Here is a 19,317-nt window from a genome sequence, read left to right on the forward strand (position 1 = left end):
GTCTCGAACCCGCGGGCTCAGGCAATCCACTCACCTCAGCCTCCCAAAGGCGCGGGATTACAGGCTGAGCCACCGAGCCCGGCTCAGAACCCTCAAATTATTATAAATAGTGAGTGTGGAAATATTTCAGCTCCATTATTGATTAAATGGACTAATAACCTGATTTACTAATTACCAGAGAGATTTGTGGTGTTGATGCTATAAGAAAATGTTGTAAGTTGTGGATAGCTAATATTCTTTGCTTTTCATTTAACTCTTGACCTGTAAAAGTGGGTTAATATTTAGAGTGACATCCTAGTGAGACTTTATAATATTTTTCTGAAATCATCATGTATTACTGTTACTTTCAGTTTACAATGCACTCAGATCTTGGAAAAATTATTCAGAGTCTGTTGGATGAATTTTGGAAGAATCCTCCAGTTCTAGCCCCTACTTCAACAGCATTTCCATAGTAAGTATATTTATAACAAGTAAAATGTTTTGCATATATTTTAATGTATTTTAAAGTAATCAAAATACGTTTAAAAATTTAAATGATGTTAGAAAACAGTCCTCCGATTTCTGCCTCCACATAGATATATTCACACTTTACAGAAGCAACTGTTTTCTTCTTTAGCTGTTTCTTCTAATATTTACCTTCATCTTTTTGAATAATGTGTACATGCTGCTGTCTCCTAATTCTTTTATTTTCATCATTGTCTATTGAACTCCTATTATCATAGATGAGGATTTTAACCATTTTTCACAAAACTTCCCTCCTCCTCCTTCTCCCAGTGAAATTATGTTGTGATTTTTAATGTAAGTCCATATTTGGTGTATGACTCTAAATATTGTCTTCTGTTGTACCAAATACACTACCATGATTACACTTATTATTATTCCCTTATGGTATAATTTTTTGCTTTTTTTTTTTTCTGGAATTAGTAATTACCTCCATTTTGCATTGGTTTTGGTTTTTTAGGTCTTCTTAATTTTCCACATTTTATTAAATTTTAAGATTTTTAAATTTCAGAGCTTTTAGCACCTCTGGAAAAAAAACATTTTTTCACGTCATCAAACCAGTCAGATGAGCTCTAGGTTTGGGTTTTTTTTCCTTGTAATCTGTGTGGCACTTTTTCCCTCCATTCTGAGTTACTCTCTCAGACTGTTGCACAACTCTCAGCCTGGAACGTCTCTTTGTTATCATCCTGGAATTTTCCTTTGCCAATTTCTTGTATTGGATTCCCCATTTCTTGGATCTTATGTTTTTCTCTTTCTCAGACTATTTTCTAATTTCTTGGTTTACTGCCTTCCAGTAGCTTCCTGAGTAAAAGTGTATTCTAGTTACTAGGGATGCCTAACAAATTACCCTAAAAGTTGATAAAAATAATGACATTTATTTTCTCTATGAATCTGCAATTTGGTTAGGAACCAGTGGCAGCAGCTTGTTCTTGCTCTACTTTTTGGGGTTAGCAGGTGTGGCTTAAAGTCTATGGGTTGAAATCATCTGAAGGCTCACTTAATTCTTATGTTAGGCAGTTAATGTTGGTTAAATGCTAAGACCTTAGTGGGAGCTATCAACTGATACATCTGTAAGTGGCCTCTCCATGTGACCTGGGTTCCTTGCCACACAGCGGGCTGGCTTTTAAAGGCCAGGATCTCAGGAGTGAAAGCAAGCTAGCCAAGTGAAAGCCCTCGGTGTCATTCAGCATCATTTCTGCTGCATTTTGTTGGCAAAGTTCCAAAGTCCCACCCAGAATGAAAGGGGAGGGGAAATAGATTCCCTCAGTGGGGTGGGAAAGGTCAAGAAGAGCATGTGGGAAAATACAATCTGTCACAGTTCTTCTAGCCACAAGATTTCAACTCTTTCCTACATGTGAAAATGCATCCTTCTCCTCTCACAAGATCTTTCAGAGTACATCATATTGCAGAATCAGGCTTGTGTTCAAAGTTCAGTGTTTTGTCATCTAAAACAGGTACAGGTACAAAGTTTCTCACGTGTGTTCCTTAAGAACAATTCTTCATTTGAACACAAGTAAATTAAACGAGACAAGGTAGCTACCTGTCATACAATGATAGAACCAGCCTAGGATAACCATTATAGACTCAAAAAGGGAGAAAACAGGAACCATATGGGAACTCCTTGTTCTTAGCAATACTGAAATCCAAGTGGGTCCTTTTTTTTTTAAATCTCAGTTCATGAAAATGATTCTTCGCAAAATAATTCTAGGTTCAGGTTCTGCTATTTGCATCATTCTTTCTATAAAATGCAGCCTTTGTTTGCAGTTGAGTAGTTTTTTCAGCCTGTCTATAGAAGTTTAAGGTTTCAAAGACATCTTTTCATTTGATACTGTTTTTCTCTGTCCCTTTTAGACCAAGATGATGTAGTTCCTTTAAAATGGTATGATTTTCTTAAGAATGCATTTTTTATTCATTTCATTAGACAAAAACAAAATTCACAAAGTTCTGCATAAATAAGCTATTGGCTTCCAGTGAAGCTGCTAAGAGACAATGTCCTTAAGATTCCTAGAAGCCCTAGATGGCCTTTTTTCTTTCTGTACAGTTGTCTGAGGCACTGATTTTGTTCTTCAGAGGTGTTAACAAAGGATCTTCTAGCCCACTCCAGGTCTAGAAATTTGTAAGGTCTTTCTTAATTGGAGAATCTTCCAGAAGCTGAGAATAAGAGACATTTTTATTTTCAAACCCAGAAAATCTTGTCTTTTTTTTTTTTTTTTTTTTTTTGAGTTGGGATTTCACTCTCTCATCCAGGATGAAGCACAGTGGCACCATCATGTCGCACTACAGCCTCAACTTTCTAGGCTCAGGTAGTCCTTCCATCACATCCTCCCAAGTAGCTGAGACTATAAGCATGCACCGTCATGCCTGGCTAATTTTTTTTATTTTTTCAGTAGAGACAATGTTTTGCTGTGTTGCCTAGGCTGGTCTCAAACTCCTGGGCTCAAGCAGTCCTCCCACTTTGGCCTCCCAAACTGCTGAGATTACAGGTATAAGCCACTGCACCAGCCATTGTCTTTTTTATATTTAGCAGTTCTTTAACTTCGCTCTCTCCTCTCACATTTTACTACAGCTGTTTAGAAGTCAGATGGCACCTTCCACACTCCTTAGCTAGATCATCCAACTCACTAGGTACATTTTCTGTTTTCCACATTATTGCAAACAACAGTATTAGAAAACTTTTCACTAATACAAAGTTCCCCTTACAGTGACCATCTGTTCAAAGGCCCATTAGGCTCTTGTTACTTACCAGTCTCTTAGAGGTCTTCAGTCTTTCATACTCTTCTGAAGATACCTCCAGCCTTCTCCTCTGCCTGATTCCAAAGCTACTCCAATATTTCAGGCTTTTGTTTGTTTGCTTTGTTTTGTTTTGTTTTATTTTTTTGGATATAGCAGTGTTCTACTTCCAGGTACCAAAATCTCTTCTGGTTGTTAAGATTGCGTAACAAATTACCCAGAAAATTATGGCTTAAGACAATGAGCACACTTATTTTGCTCTGTGTGGCTTGGGCTTCCTTACAACATGATAGCTGGGTTGCAAGGGTGAGCATCCTAAGAGATAACCATGAGAAAGTCAATTCAGTGTCACTTCTGCTACATTCTGTTTGCTGAGGCAGTTGCAGTGTCCTGACCAGATTCAAGGGAAGGGAGTAGCAAGGCTCTGAAAGAGCATATGGGATTGGAAATAGTGATGTGAAATGTTTGTGAAAGTACAATATGCCAAAGATGCTTGGAAGATAAATTTTGAGACTTTAAAAAAAAATCTGTAAATGTCTCACACTTGATAGTTGGTACAGTTTGAATTCTAGGTCAAAATGTTTTTTTTCACTTAGAAATTTAAAGGCATTGTTCTATTGTTTATATAGAAGCTTTCACTGTTATCAAGATATCTGATACCATTTTTATTTCTTATCCTTTGTAACTTTTGTTTACCCTTGGAATTTCTGAACCTGCATGATGGTACAACTTGCTGATAGTCTTTTTCAATGTGCTGGTATTTTATGGTCCTTTTAAATCTAGGGAGTCATGTCTTTATTTCTAGTACATTCTAGCCCACCTTTTTCTTGTACTTTCTATCCCATCTTTTTGTTTTTCTTCATTCTTTATGGAACTCCTTTAAGTATGATATTGGAGCTGTTAGAAATATTTGATTTTTTTATTGTCCTTGTTTGCATTTTTATTTCTTCTTCCCAAGATATTTCTTGGCTTTATTTTCCAGTCCTCCTACTTAATTTCTGAAAACTTTTTCTTGTTCAAACGTCAGATAATATCTTCAACACTGTCTGGAAATCTCCTTAGCTAGCTCATCAAGTTCAGTAGGTACCTCAGCCCTTTCCCCCTCATCTTTGCCTTCCTGTTATCTATATCCTAGAGTCCTGAGTTCTTATTTTTGGATAAAAATTTTGTTATATTTCCTATCTTCTATGGGGATGATGTTGGATATAAACTCACTGACCTTTTTGGAAATATAAGCCACAAATTTACTTGTTCTCATTTCATTTAAGTTCTAGGGATACAGTGCACATTATTAAAAGTCAAGTTTGATGCATTTCTTATTTTATGGGTTGCACTTGATACTGAATTCAAAATAAAGCAGGTTGGCTCAGAATAATCAAGACTTTAATTCAAGTATATTATAAATAATCTCTCATGTTGCTCATATTGTTTCTAAATAACTTGTTATATTTACATACATACATACATATAACTAATTCCTTTGGATAGAAGTAAAGTTTTAAGATTAAGATGAGCCATCCTTTTATATGAACAAGCTTATTAGAAAACTTGTATGCCAGGTATGGTGGCTCACACCTATAATCCTAGCACTTTGGGAGGCCGAGGTGAGAGTCTTGTGAGAGCCCAGGGGTTCCAAGACCAGCCTGGGCACTTAGTGAGACCTCAATAAATAAATAAAAAATTAGCTGGGCATTGTGGTGTGCACCTGTGATTTCAGCTACTTGGAAGTCTGAGGCAGAAGGACCGCTGAGGCTCAGCAGGTGGAGGCTGCAGTGACTGTGAGCATGACACTGCACTCCAGCCTGGGTAACAGAGTGAGACTCCAGCCGAACAAAGGAAGGAAGGGAGTGAGGGAGGGAGGGAGGGGGAGAGAGAGAAAACAAAATTCAAAAAATATTAAGGAGTATGGAGTGAAGACTGCTTGCCACTTCTTTTTCTCTTTGCAACTTTTCTCCTCATTGGCATTCAAACTTATTTGTTTGGGTTTGTGTATATATAATTGCTGAGATATTTTATCCATATGCAAGAAAATATGTTTATGTAGTGTTTTATGCCCCCCCCCCTTTTACACAAATGATAGCCTACTATTCCCTTGCTCTTTTTTTCACTCTATAGTATAGTTCAGAAAGTTTTCCATGTTAGTACTGAAGACATTTTCTCATTTTTCTTTATGGCCACAGAATATTTATGAATTTACTACAGTTTATTTAGCAAGATTCCTATTGATGGGTATTTTTATTGTTTCAAGTCTCTCCTAAAAGGCCAACCATTCTTTGCCCTAAGTGCAGTAATAAATCATCTTAAAAATACTGTTTTACCAAAATACGAGTATATTTGTTAGATAAATTCTAGATGTGGTATGCACATTTGTAAATTGGACAAATACTGCAAAGTTGCCTTCTGGAGTACTTATTACTAGTTTCTACTCCTGTATGCAATGTCTATTTCCTATATACTTTCCCAAAATAGTATATCATCAAAATGGATCTTTGCCAATTGATAGGCAGAATATGTGTTAGTATAATTTTAGTTGTATTTATCTTACTAACAGTGAAGTTAAGCATCATTTCCTATATTTTAGAGATGTTTTTCCTCTTTTTGTTATCCTACTCTCCATTTTGCTCTTGGGTTGTTAGTCTTTTTATCAATTTGTAGGAATTCTTTATATATTAGAGAAATTATTCCTTTATCTGTGATAGGAGTTTCTAATGTTTTCCCCTAAATTTATTACTTGTCTTATAAAGGGCTTAATCATGTAATTTTTTTATATGATGTGGAATTAATCATTATTTCCTCTAGTGACTTCTGAATTTGGGAATCACTATAAGTTCTTTCCCACCCCAAGCTTATAATTTCCCAATGATTTATTCTAGTTCTTTTAAGATTTTTTTTTAAAAACCACTTAAATCCTTGATCCATTAGATTTTTATGCTATTGTAAATATGAGGATCTGGCTCTAATTTTTTTTCACAGATGTCCCAACACTATTTATTGAATGTTCTTTTTCTCACCAATTTGAGATGCTATCTTTATTATTAATATACCCTAATTCTCATACGTGCTTGGTCTTTTTCTGGATTTTATATGTAGATCCACTGATCTATCTATGCATTCACTGGTACTGTGCTTTAACTTTTATTTTAATTATTAAGGTTTTGTAATTTGTTGTGCTGTATAAGAGGGCTAATATTTCTTTTCCTCCTTTTTCAGACTTTTTTTTCTTCTACTTCTGTTTATTTATCCACATGAACTTCAGTGTCATTTGTATACATTTTAAAATCTGCAATAAATGTTTTCTTTCAACAAAATTTCCAGCTCAGATTAATTTGTGTCATTAAATGAAATAGTAGTACTCCTGTAAAAAATTAAGAATTAAGCTTTATATATTTTGGAACAGTACAAAGTGAAACAGTTTAGCAGTTAGTATTATGTTTAAAACATAGCTGAGGTGAGTGGATTGCCTGAGCCCACGGGTTCAAGACCCGCCTGGGCAACTTGGTGAGACCTCATCTCTACAATAAATAAAAAATCAGCCGGGCGTGGTAGGCGCACCTGTAATTCCGGCTACTCGGAAGGCTGAGGCAGAAGGACCACCAGAACCGAGTGGATTGAGGCTGTGGTGGCCGGGAGCGGCCACTGCACTCCAGTCTGGGCGACGGAGTGAAACTCCAACTCAAAAAAAAAAAAAAACATAAACACAAATCCTTTATCCTTTACGTGAGAATAACTGACCCTTATAACTTACTGTATTATTAACCATCTTACTGTGTAGATGATTCTCAGTTTGCATTTAGGCCAGAATTATTCTAATTCTTTTATAATCTGATTCTCTCTGAAATTTTTTAAGGGGGAAAACATGTTAAATGTAAATATTTCTTATCTTGCAAAAACAAGTATCAACTACATTGTTCTATGATTAAATCCCACAAACATTATGCTGTGCTAGTCTTTCTAATATACATACATGTTTATATATGATATGCATCTGTTTTGAATATTTTAACGTTTTTAGTAGTTCATCTGGACATTTAATTTTTCTTTAAAAAAATTTTAAAAAGAAAAAGCACAATTGACCAAATATAGAGAAAACTGCTAAGCAGCCCCAGTTAGATACATTTTCTTAATTAAATACTGTCCTCTACTCCCTTTATGGAGATTATGGAGATACTGATTGATACCAATGGAGTACCAAAAGCTCAAGCATGGCCTGTCTATTCATTTCTACTCTGACTTGTTGAATTGTATGCTTTCTAAAGCATTCATCTTTTTAATAGAAACCACAATTCTCATTTTGGGGGTTCATATTTTATCACTTTATGTAATATTTAATTCAGTTATATAATTTAATAAGTATCACCTGCCAAAAAAAGATTCTGCCTGTAATTGCATGACTATTGCTCTTTAGAACAATTTAGGAATAATTTTACAGGCTGTACCCTAAAATCTAATCTAATGATCTTCTCTTTTTCTCTTCAGCCTATATAGTAACCCAGGTGGGATGCCTCCTTATGCTTCTCAGGGTTTTCCATTTCTTCCTCCGTATCCCCCACAAGAAGCTAACAGAAATATCACTTCTTTATCTGTTGCTGACACTGTTGCTTCTTCAACAACAAGTTATACCACAGCCAAGCCAGCTGCTCCTTCATTTGGCGTCCTTTCAAACCTGCCATTACCTGTTCCCACAACAGATAATTCAGCACCGGTTGGTATCTTTCATTATCTATATTTTGTGCCATTAACACATTCATTCTAATCAACAAACATTTATTATATGCTACTTGTACCAGCCACTAGTCACAAAATATGAAAAGATTAAATCATATTTTTCAACTCAAGTTGCAGACTTAGGCAACCAACAAATAAATAATTGCAAACAAGAAATTTCTAGTAGAATGGAAGAGACAGTCTAGAATTTTGGTGGAGACACACTTGAGGGAATTGTTTGCACTCCACAGGAAGAACTAGCACAATGTCTTTACAAAAGAAATGCGATTCTGTTTTCTGTACCACTTTGTATCTTTAGTGCCTCAAACCAGGCCTGATATATATAGTAGGTGCTCAATAAAAATGAGGACAATGAATGAATGTGTGCTTGAGGCCAGATTTTGAAAGATGGTTATAAATTTTCCAGGACAACAATGGGGTGATATATAATGCATTATCTGAGAGGAAGTAATATTGACAAAGGCATTAAGCTATAAACCACATGGCATTTTATAAAGCTTCCTATAATCAATCTCTCTAGCTGCCATTTAGGGTGTAGGCAAAGGCACAAGATGATCACGCAGAAGAAGCAGGTGTGAGGTGGTGGGTTGGCTGTGGTGTGCTAAGGGTTTCTAGTAGCCTGCTGTTCTAAAAATGGTAAACTTAAACTGGTAACTGTTGCCCTGTGGGTGGAATGTTACTGAATAAAAGACTAATACTCTGTGCTTAACACATTTAAAGTTTTTAAAACCTTCACTTTTGACCCTTAGTGAATATCATCATATGATACCCAAATATTATAAACCTTATATCCAACTAATTTCAGAGTTGGTGATCATTTAGAATCACAGTATAGACCCAAATGGACTTTGTTTTTCAGAACCTTTCATTTTATTGTGTTAATGAATATTATAAACAAACTATAATTAGTAGTATAAACAAAATTGCAAGAGACCCTTTTCAAGTGTCTTCAAGTATAAAAATACATATATGTTTTCATATATTCAAACAGTGGATACTCTGTTCCTCATCTACCCTACTATCTCATCTAACTTAGGTATGAAATTACTCAGACTATTGTCAATTTTTTATGTTTTTCTATATCGAATGCCTTTCACTTGAGAGAAATATATCCACATACATCAACGGAATCCACAGATACTTCTCTCCACCTGTCACAGATACACTTAAGAGATTTATTTATACATGCCCAGGAAAGAAAGCTAACACAGGTGCTCACATGGCCCTCACCAAAAAAAAAAAAAAAAAAGTAACACTATATGTACAAAGTTAACTGAAAAAAATAGACTGAAGGAAGGAGAGAGTGAGTACAATGTGAAATGCAAAGATGATGTGATAGTGAAAGCAGTTGTGGCATATGGTACATTAAAAATTACTTTCACAAGTAAATAGGAGCAATTAAAAAATGGCTGAAATTTAATGTCATTTAAAACTCTTCTTTAGACAAGCCAAAATGGTTTTGGGTACAAGATGCCAGATGTCCCTGATGCATTTCCAGAACTCTCAGAGCTAAGGTAAAAAAAAAATTAGAGAGTTAAGTTGGTGTAATTATCTATTTTATTTGTAAGTATGAACGAAATTATTTCATATCCATATTAACTAAAAGAATTTTTTAAAATCTTTGCTATTCCTTGGTGAAAAAGTTCTACAAATCAGTTTTAGGTATTATAGACTGTATTTATTGAGTGATTAGCTATATCCAGGGATTTTTTGAGATGCTAGAAATTATATAATAGCTACCAAGATAACAAGGTTCTTTCTCCCATGTGGCATATATTCTTTGATAATTATTTCTAAATACATTACTCCTGATGTGCAAAATATATCTTGGCCTACTTTAGATCTTTCATTTTTCCTTTAGTAAATAAACTTTGTATATAGAGAAAGTTATCCTAGTAAGGTGTTTTGACAAAGCCAAAATTGTATTCAAATTTATAGAAGATGAGTTTGTAATATTCAAGTTTAAGGTACCATTTTTCATGGAACACTGTTCCTCTAAGGTGCTTCATGAAAAAAGTATTTTGTGGCCATTCAGTTTTGGGAAACATTGTATCCTTTATATCCCATTGAAGATTTATGATACAGATAAGGCCATTATTACTAAGACTACTGAATGAAGTAAAAAAAAAATTTGCGGTTATTTTTGACTTTAGGATATATCCTACCAGGAATATACAGCCAAATACCCTTGAGAAATTCTACAGTTTTAATAAAAGGATTTAACTTTATTTGACTCAGTGTTTTACAGTCATTTTTTTGAAATAGTGATTTATTATTTTCTGCTAACTCTGTTAATGTTCATATTATACCACATGTATGTTAAGGATTAATATGCATTGTAATGTCCACAAAACCTTATGAAGTGGGAGCTACCAAGATAAATTATGATCTTTCTTTTTTCCCTTTAACATTTTTCTTTTTCTTAACAATTGTTATGAAAATGTCAAAAACAGAAAAAGGTCAAGAGAATAGTATAATGAGACTGCATCTATCCATCATTTAGCATCAACAGTTATGAACCTTTTTTCTCATCTTGCTTCTACCCAGCTTTCTTGGGTGGCTGTGGGTGAGAGTCAGAATTATTTTAAAGCAAGTATCAAATATTATATTATAATTACCTACCTATCCATTCTTTAGTAAATTTCTCTACCAGGTAAGGACTTTCTTTCTTTTTTTTTTATCATAGTCCCAACCAACAGCATCATCATACCTACCAAAATTAATGATAATGCTTTAATATTATCTTATTTCTCCAGAGTCTTGATAATCGAATCTTTTTATGAGTAATTTATTTGACTCAGGATTCAAAACAAGGTCCACCTATTGCATTTGGATAGTGGATATTTTTTTAATCATGAACCATTTCTCCGTATCTTTTATACACACACACTTACACATATACTTGCATACACATATATATTTACATACATATATAGATGTACACATATGTACCTATATGTATTATACATCTGTTATTATTTATTAAATAAATGCATTATATAAAATTTTCCAAGTTGTATTTTTGCCTGATAGCACCATTGAATATGTTCTTCTATTTCCTGTATTTTATAGTACTGGCAGCTAGAACTAGACCTGGTTCAATATTTTTGCCAATATTTACATCATCACTGGCGCCTACTTCCTGTTATATCACATGAGGCAGCAATGATGTCTAGTTGCTATTTTTATTGATATTAAGATTACATCAGGTTGAAGCACCTGAAATCATTGACCATCATTAATTTATTAATGGTTGCAAATGTGATTTTTTAAAATTTTGTCATTCTTACTGTCAGAATTTATTTGCCAGAATTCTTCTATGAAGAGCTTTCCTTAATCAACTATGTATTTAGTTATACTTAAATACACTTTATACAGGAAAAACAAGAATACCTCTTGATTTTTCTCTTGATCAATATCACCATAATGAATTGATGCACTAGCAGGCTGCAAAAGTTGTGATAGGTGAGAAACTCCAGTTGGCTTTTGCATTATTTCCAGCAAAATAAAGATTTCATGGACTCATCATGAACATTTCTTCTCCCAGACCTAGAGTCAGCCATTTTTCTGAAGAGCATTTGTTCTTTTTCAAAATAATAATACCAATATTGTTACTAAGATTACTGAATGCAGGTTAAGCTTTTGTTTCATTTGTTTGTAGTTTGTCTTTAGGATATACCATACCAGAACCCACAGCCAAACACTATGTTTTTAGTTTCTTCAAATAATTATTCTCTGGGTGATTCTATAACTTAGAAAAAAACAGGTTCATTTACTTCCATAGCAATCATTTGTTTTCATTTTTGGAGACTGCTTTATATTTCCTTTTTTCCTTTAATTTTTTTTTTTTTTTGAGTTGGAGTCTCACTCTATCGCCCAGACTGGAGTGCAGTGGCCGCTCCCAGCCACTGCAGCCTCGACCTGCTGGGCTCCCGCGATCCTTCTGCCTCAGCCTTCCAAGTAGCTGGAACTACAGGCGCGTGCTACCATGCCCCGCTAATTTTTTTTTTATTTATTGTAGAGATGAGGTCTCGCCAAGTTGCCCAGGCAGGTGTTGAACCTGCGGGCTCAGGCAATCCATTCACCTTGGCCTCCCAAAGCGTGGGATTACAGGCTGAGCCACTGAGCCCAGCCCTTTTAATTATTTTTAAATTAACTAATGTTTCTATACAGCTCCATGGTCAAAATGGCTTAGCTTCCATCGTATCCCCTCCATCCAGTGCTGTCTTTCACCCTACAGATATCCATTTCTGTTTTTGGCTCAGCCTACCATTATTTTTTTTCCTTAAATATTTTATGAATAAATGTACACACACCTATATACATGCCTATATCTTTTATTGTAACAGCCATACCTCTATTAGCCAAATAGGCACAGAGGTTAAAATTGGGAGGCTGTTATGACTGTTCAAGCACCCTAGTTTTAGTAGTCCTATAGTAATTTGATATTATACAGTGGCAGAGCCTATCTTGTAAGCTCTTGGGAGATTCTTTTGGCTACATTTTAGCCAACATACCCTTGGAATCAGACACTGACCTTGTCTAAAACTGACTAGATAGAATAGCCTCCCATAAAAGATTTTCATAAGTCAAAATATTAAAGTAACTACTCTGGCCTCTTTCAATTCTGTTTCCCTCCAATCAATATATATAATGAAAGGAATAGGAAGAGAGTCTTCTAATGCTAGCTTGTCTGTAGACTTTTACTCTTTTGAATTTACTATATTACTAATATTTCAACATTATGATTGGAAGAAATAAATAACTTAAACTTTACTTATCAGTAAGGCTGGTTCATATCAGGGAAATTCAAAAAATAAGTGATATTCTAAAGCAATTAAATTAAATAGGATTAAGAAGAAAGAAATATTTAACTATATTACTAGTTTCCTATTTTAAGGAGGCTCAGCTAAATAAGGGAGAGTCCTAGTTTTATGCATTTTTCTTGACCTGAGTTAAGCAGACTGTCTTACAGTTGATTTCAGGTCAATGTTTAATTGTAAACAGTTTCCCACAGTTGAGATTTAAAATACAGTAGATACATCAGTATATCCATTGGGCCAGAATTAACCTAAGTCTGTCAAGAATGTATCACAGGCTACTTTATGTTCCATTGTGGCTGGTACCTTGAAGGTTATAATTGGACTTCATATATATATATTATTTAGATCCCTGTCAACTAAATAAAGCTGAACATTATGAATATTTATCATCATAGATGAAAATCTGATGACTGATACTAACAACATTTTTTTTGTGTGTTTCTAGTGTGTCACAACTCACAGATATGAATGAACAAGAAGAAGTATTACTAGAACAGTTTCTGACTTTGCCTCAATTAAAACAAATTGTTACTGACAAGGATGACTTAGTAAAAAGTATTGAGGAACTAGCAAGTATGTATTCCCTTGCCAGCTCAGATTTCCTGAGAAAAATGTGATCTTTACTGATAAATAAACCAGAGATTTATCTTACAGGAAAAAATCTCCATTTGGAGCCCAGCCTAGAAGCCAAAAGACAAATTGTTTTAGATAAGGTAAGTTAATGATCATTTTGAAGAAATTTACATAATTTAAAAACAGAAAAACCACCATTTTTATTTTCTTTTTTAGTATGAATTGCTTACACAAATGAAGTCTGCTTTTGAAAAGAAAATGCAAAGGCAACATGAACTCAGCGAGGTAAGACTATTTAGTCTTTTTCCTTTGCTACAAGAATTTTTCATCTTAATGTACATGAGTCACGTTTCCACTTTCCTTGTTATCAGAAAATCACATATTGAGTATCTGATTTCATTAGGCATGATACCTTTAAATGTATATGAACAGCTCTCAGTTAGGAGGCATATAGAAACATAGAAAAATATGACAAGCCTTCACAGATAACTTCTGGGTAAGTTATAAAACTACTGAAACCCTTGTAATAAAAATCTAACAACAAAAAACTTTAACTTTTGACTCACTTATAAGCTTATGTACAAATATCTTAAATGAAGTTAGCAAATTGAAAAGTATAATTCACTTTAAATAGTAGAAATCCAGTTTAACCTATATTTCTGAAAAAAATTTTTAAAAATTAAAAAAGAGAACAGAGGATATAATCTTTATATCTCATACCTAGAACAACATCATAATTTATATTCCATTTCCTTTAAAATCGGGAGTTTTAGAAAGAAAAGCCAATGCAAGAAAACAAAAAAGAATAAAACAACAACAGCAAAAAAAGATGATAAAGGAGAACATAAATTTATAATGAATTTCAGATAATATGATCATGCTTTAGAATAAAAAAACAAGAATAGCTAACATCAAATAATGAATATGTGACTTGTACTACATGAAGCTATTTTCATAAATTGCCCCTTTATTGCACCAAATTCTATGAAGTATAGGTATTTTTACTTTTTTTCCATTTTGCAGATGAGGAAATTAAGGCACAGGGATATTAAATAACTTTCTTGAAATAAAATACATAGAAAATATTAGAGTTAGAAATCTAACCGAGGCAGTCTTTCTTCACAGAAATCTGTGACAAACAACTGCAATATTCTTAGATACACATTAAAGCTTGGTAGATATTGAAGAAGCTTTCACAGTACTCAACATCATTCCTTATACAAGCTCTTAGTAAACTATAAAATAGAAATTAATTTATTTGATAAAGAATATTAGAGACCTGCTGGGCTCGGTGGCTCAGCCTGTAATCCCGTGCTTTGGGAGGCCAAGGTGAGTGAATTGCCTGAGCCCGCAGGTTCAAGACCCACCTGGCAACTTGGCAAGACCTCATCTCTACAATAAATCAAAAAAATTAGCCGGGCATGGGAGCGTGCGCCTGTAGTTCCAGCTACTTGGAAGGCTGAGGCGGAAGAATCGCCAGAGCCCAGCAGGTCGAGGCTGTGGTGGCCAGGAGCGTGCCACTGCACTCCAGTCTGGGTGACAGAGTGAGACTCCAACTCAAAAAAAAAAAAAGAATATTAGAGACCAACAATAAACATTGCACTTAATGACTTCACATTTCCAAGATTCCATTAATGTTAGGAACAAGAGAGTAATGCCCTTTTATCACTGCTATTCAGCATTGCTTAGGAGGTATTGACCACTGCAACAAGACCAGGGAAAAAAGAGGTATAATGTAAAAGAAGAAATGAAAAAAGTGTTTACCAAAAATAATCAGAAATTCTAGAGAATTGAGAATTTTTTCGCCTATACTGCAACAATTACTACTGCAAAATTAAGTCGAGGAAAAAAACTCATTTACAATAGCAACAAAACTAAAATACTTAGAAGTGAATCCAATGAAGAAGTTAGGAAACCTTACTGAATTACATATAAGAAGAGTTGAGTTTTCTAGGTTCTAAGACTATTTAGAGCAACATAGACTATTCATTAAATGAAAGATACATTGTTAATAAAGATTTCATTCTTTTCTAAATAAATTATAAATTTAAGATAGTTGTAATCAAAATCCCAAGAGTATATAATTTTTAATCTTAACAGGTTTATTCTAAAGTTCATATGAAAGACTAAATGGGGAAAAGTAGTCAGGAAGTAAAAGTAATAATGAACAAAAAGAAGTAACAAGAAAGACCTCTTTTCCCAATATCAAAATACGCAGTAAAACCTCATTATTGAAAAGAGTGAAATAGTTTTGTGGAAGAGAAGAATATTCCTATGGAACAGACTATGAAGTTCAAAAATAGACTTGTATATGTGAGTAAATGGTTGGAAAAAATGAAAGATTCAATAAACTATATAATTAACTATTCGGTACTCATTTAGAAAAAGGTTAGAATGCTATAGTATACAGAACATGGAAAGGTATTACAGATAAACTATTTCAGTGGATACCATAAATATCAACTAGCTCCTAGGATTTTTTTTTTAAAGAATATGGTGGGAAAAACATTTCTACACATAATCAAAGTAGCAGAAGTATAAAGGAAAGACCTGACATGTTTAGCTATATTCAGATTTAAAACTTGTATACAATAAAATCAAATTTAAAACTTGTATATATAAATGTGCCTTGAACTTGTATATAATAATGAAGTTATAAAAGGGAATAAATATTTGTAGCATATATGACAATAATGCTAACGGTCTATAAAAAGCATATAAGAAAACAGGAAACTTGCAAAAAGAGAAATATAAATGTCCAGTTAGATTCTGCTTTAACAGTTAATCTGACCTGTGAACATTCATGTAAGAATGCTTGAAGTGATTCCTGAAACACTTAAAAAATTTTTTAAAAACCACCTTATTCCTGGGCTCCTGGGCTCCTTTCTAGATATGCTCACTCAAGATTCTCTAGGGATGATGAATCTTCTTCACTCTGAAGTGTGAAAACCACTTCAGTAGATGTTGTTTCCATGAGTGCAGAAACCTGTCCTGTTTTATTCCCTCCTATATATCCAACACTTGGTCCTGCTTGGCATATAAGAGGTACTTGATGAATATTTAATGAATACATAAATGTGGAAACATTTGAAAATATACCCAACTTTACTATATATATTTTTTAAAAGCAAAATAAAACATCATCCCCATGAGCCGAACTTATAAAGATAGATAACCAGTTTTGGCAAGGATGATAAGGAAATGGTGCATTTCTGTACTGTGTGTGATGTACCATATGTTGACATGACTGTCTTTTCTCCATTGAGTGGATTTGGCACCCTTGCCAAAAATCATCTGGCCATATATGTGAAGGTTTATTTCTGGGCTCTCTATTCAGTCCGATTGGACTATATGTTCTATGTCAGTATAACACTGTTATGATTCCTGTCACTTTGTAGTAAGTTTTGAAATCAGGAAATAATTCTCAAACTTTTTTTTTTCAAGATTGTTTAGACTTTTTGAGATCTCTTGAAATTCTATGTGAATTTTAGGATAAGTTTTTCTATTTCTGCAAAAAAAAACCCAAAAACTTAGAAATTTTGATAGGGATTGCATTAAATCTGTAGATTGGTTTATTTAGTATTGTCATCTTAACATTAAATCTTCCAACCTATGAACATGGGATGGCTTTCCACTTATCTGTGTCTTTAATTTCTTTCAGCAGTGTTTATAGTTTTCAGTGTTCAATCTTTCACTTCTTGGTTAAATGAAATATTATCACTTTTGCCATATTCTGTTCATTAGAAAGGAGTCACTAGTTCCAGCTGACCCCCAAGGTAAAGGGATTACACCAGAGTAGAAATACCAGGAGGTGGGGATCACTAGCGGTCACCTTAGAGGATGCCTACCGTAATGATTTAATTCCAGAATCCAAAGGAGAGGACAATAATTTGCCCAGTTAATAGTTTGTAGCCACTGGATTGGCTTCTCTTGAGTTAGGTATCTACCCTTATCCAAAAGCTGAGAACCAGGATGGGGCATTATAAGGTAGCATATTTCCTCAAAAAAGAGGCTGTGTAAAGCATATGGAGTTTTTCTGAGTGTTATAAACTAATATGGTGCTTGATTGTTTCAGAGCTGTAGTGCAAGTGCCCTACAAGCAAGATTGAAAGTAGCTGCACATGAAGCTGAAGAAGAATCTGATACTATTGCTGAAGATTTCTTGGAGGGAAAAACTGAAATTGATGATTTTCTCAGTAGCTTCATGGAAAAGAGAACAGTATGTAATAGCCTTCAGTTGAGGATGAGTGACAGCATATCAAATTGCTTAAGTATACTCATGAGTAAAAACATTGGTACATTACTGAACCAGAGTTTGAAGTGCTATGAGTGGAATTTGAAAAGCCTCTATTGAAAATGAAAGCAACAACCTACTATCACTTTAAACTTCATGTTCTGAGTTACACAAGCCAGTAAATCAAGTAATATTTCTGTTTCTGAAACAGGAGTATCTGTATCATTCTGTGGTAAAGCTGGTAAATCAACTTAAAACTAGCCTTAATAGTTGTAACATACCCCTGCATGACCTGTTTTACAAGTTGTTTAAAGACAGAATAATCTATAGAGATTATTTTAAAAATTGAAATATTATTGAGAATATTCTGGAACAGTTTCTATTCTGATGTTTCTTTTAAGTTTAAAGAAAACTCCAAAAAGTCTGCTTAATAGTTTTTGTCTTTTGATAGAGTCCAAAATATTTACCTAATTTCTGTGAAACATCATGTTAAAAATAACCTTTTGTTAGTAAACTTTACAAAACATGTGTCACAGATATATATACACACATATATATATGTTAAATCTGCCCTAGCTGCCTTAACAGGAGAGAGTTATATAGATTGTGTGTACATACACACACCTGTCTTCTGTTAAGGCAGATAGGGCAGATTTAACATTCCCATTTTTCATGAGAGAAAATTGAAGGTCAGACATGTTAGTGACTTACCTGTGGTTATAGCATTAGTAAGGCATTGATTTCTGGTCCATTATTTTTTGATACTATATAAATGTGCCTTGAAGTTTGTATTTGTTAATCTTCCTGGTTAACAGCAGAATTTATTTCTATATTTTTAAAACACAGATTTTGCAATTATATAATCAGAATTGATATAAAGGATGATAGTTTGTTTTACATCCTGGAAGTCTGCAGGCAAAGGGTATCTTCCAAACAAAATTAAATGTTTTTCTGGATTCTTAAATTCTGAGGAATTATTAACTACCTTAAACATTCAAAACTTGAAATTATGTCAACAGGATAAAAGATTCTTATTCAGAAGTCTGTCATAATATAGGAAGTCAGAGGCACATCTTTGGAAAAGTGACTGGTATTTTAAATAATTTATTTTTTAGATTTGCCACTGTAGAAGAGCCAAGGAAGAGAAACTTCAGCAGGCAATAGCAATGCACAGCCAATTTCATGCTCCACTATAGGTAAATTGTATTTCAGGTTTGAGTCTCAATCTATTGTATAATTGCATACATATCTTTAACTGAAACGTTCTTAACAGTGCCTGTTCATCCAGCCTTAAGCATAATTCTGTCATTGTAGCTATTGTATTATTTAAGGTATAGAATGCTTTATATTATACATCAAACATAATATAAGTAAGCATATAATCACTAGAAATCTTTTGGGTCTGTTGTCACTATGATGTTGGCTCGAATGAATTTTTTTTTTTTAACATTAGCCAGCTCCTTATGTAGAAATGTTAAGTTATAATTCCTTTCTTTGAGCTGGTGCGTTGAGTATACCATTCACTTGGTTAACATTTGTCAAAAGTCTCCTTTGTCATTTCTTCCTTTAAAATGAACTTCTAGTCTGTCTCTTTTCCATGTCACACGAGGATTACTCCAGTAATTTTCTGCCTGGTCCCCCTGACTTGAGGGTTCTTCCAACACAGCATTGACAAAATGACCTTCCTAAAATACCACTTCTGTGATATAATTTTCTCTGCTCCATAACCTA

The 19,317-nt window shown here is 33.9% G+C and overlaps 1 protein-coding gene across 1 annotated transcript in view; it reads left to right on the forward strand.

Moving 5' to 3' along the window:
- VPS37A (VPS37A, ESCRT-I subunit) overlaps window positions 1-18,978 on the forward strand; it is a 21,716-nt gene extending 2,738 nt beyond the window's left edge. The window contains exons 3-10 of the mRNA XM_008052223.1: window positions 351-451; window positions 7,708-7,933; window positions 9,400-9,470; window positions 13,225-13,352; window positions 13,434-13,492; window positions 13,569-13,637; window positions 17,428-17,571; window positions 18,702-18,978. Coding sequence (XP_008050414.1) covers window positions 351-451; window positions 7,708-7,933; window positions 9,400-9,470; window positions 13,225-13,352; window positions 13,434-13,492; window positions 13,569-13,637; window positions 17,428-17,571; window positions 18,702-18,782 — 879 coding nt within the window. The 3' untranslated portion in view covers window positions 18,783-18,978. The remainder of the gene's footprint in view (window positions 1-350; window positions 452-7,707; window positions 7,934-9,399; window positions 9,471-13,224; window positions 13,353-13,433; window positions 13,493-13,568; window positions 13,638-17,427; window positions 17,572-18,701) is intronic.
- The last annotated feature ends 339 nt before the right edge of the window (window positions 18,979-19,317 follow it).

The sequence above is a fragment of the Carlito syrichta genome, unplaced genomic scaffold, assembly GCF_000164805.1.
Source record: "Carlito syrichta isolate Samal-C Ts95f unplaced genomic scaffold, Tarsius_syrichta-2.0.1 Scaffold268198, whole genome shotgun sequence".
Taxonomy (NCBI): domain Eukaryota; kingdom Metazoa; phylum Chordata; class Mammalia; order Primates; family Tarsiidae; genus Carlito; species Carlito syrichta.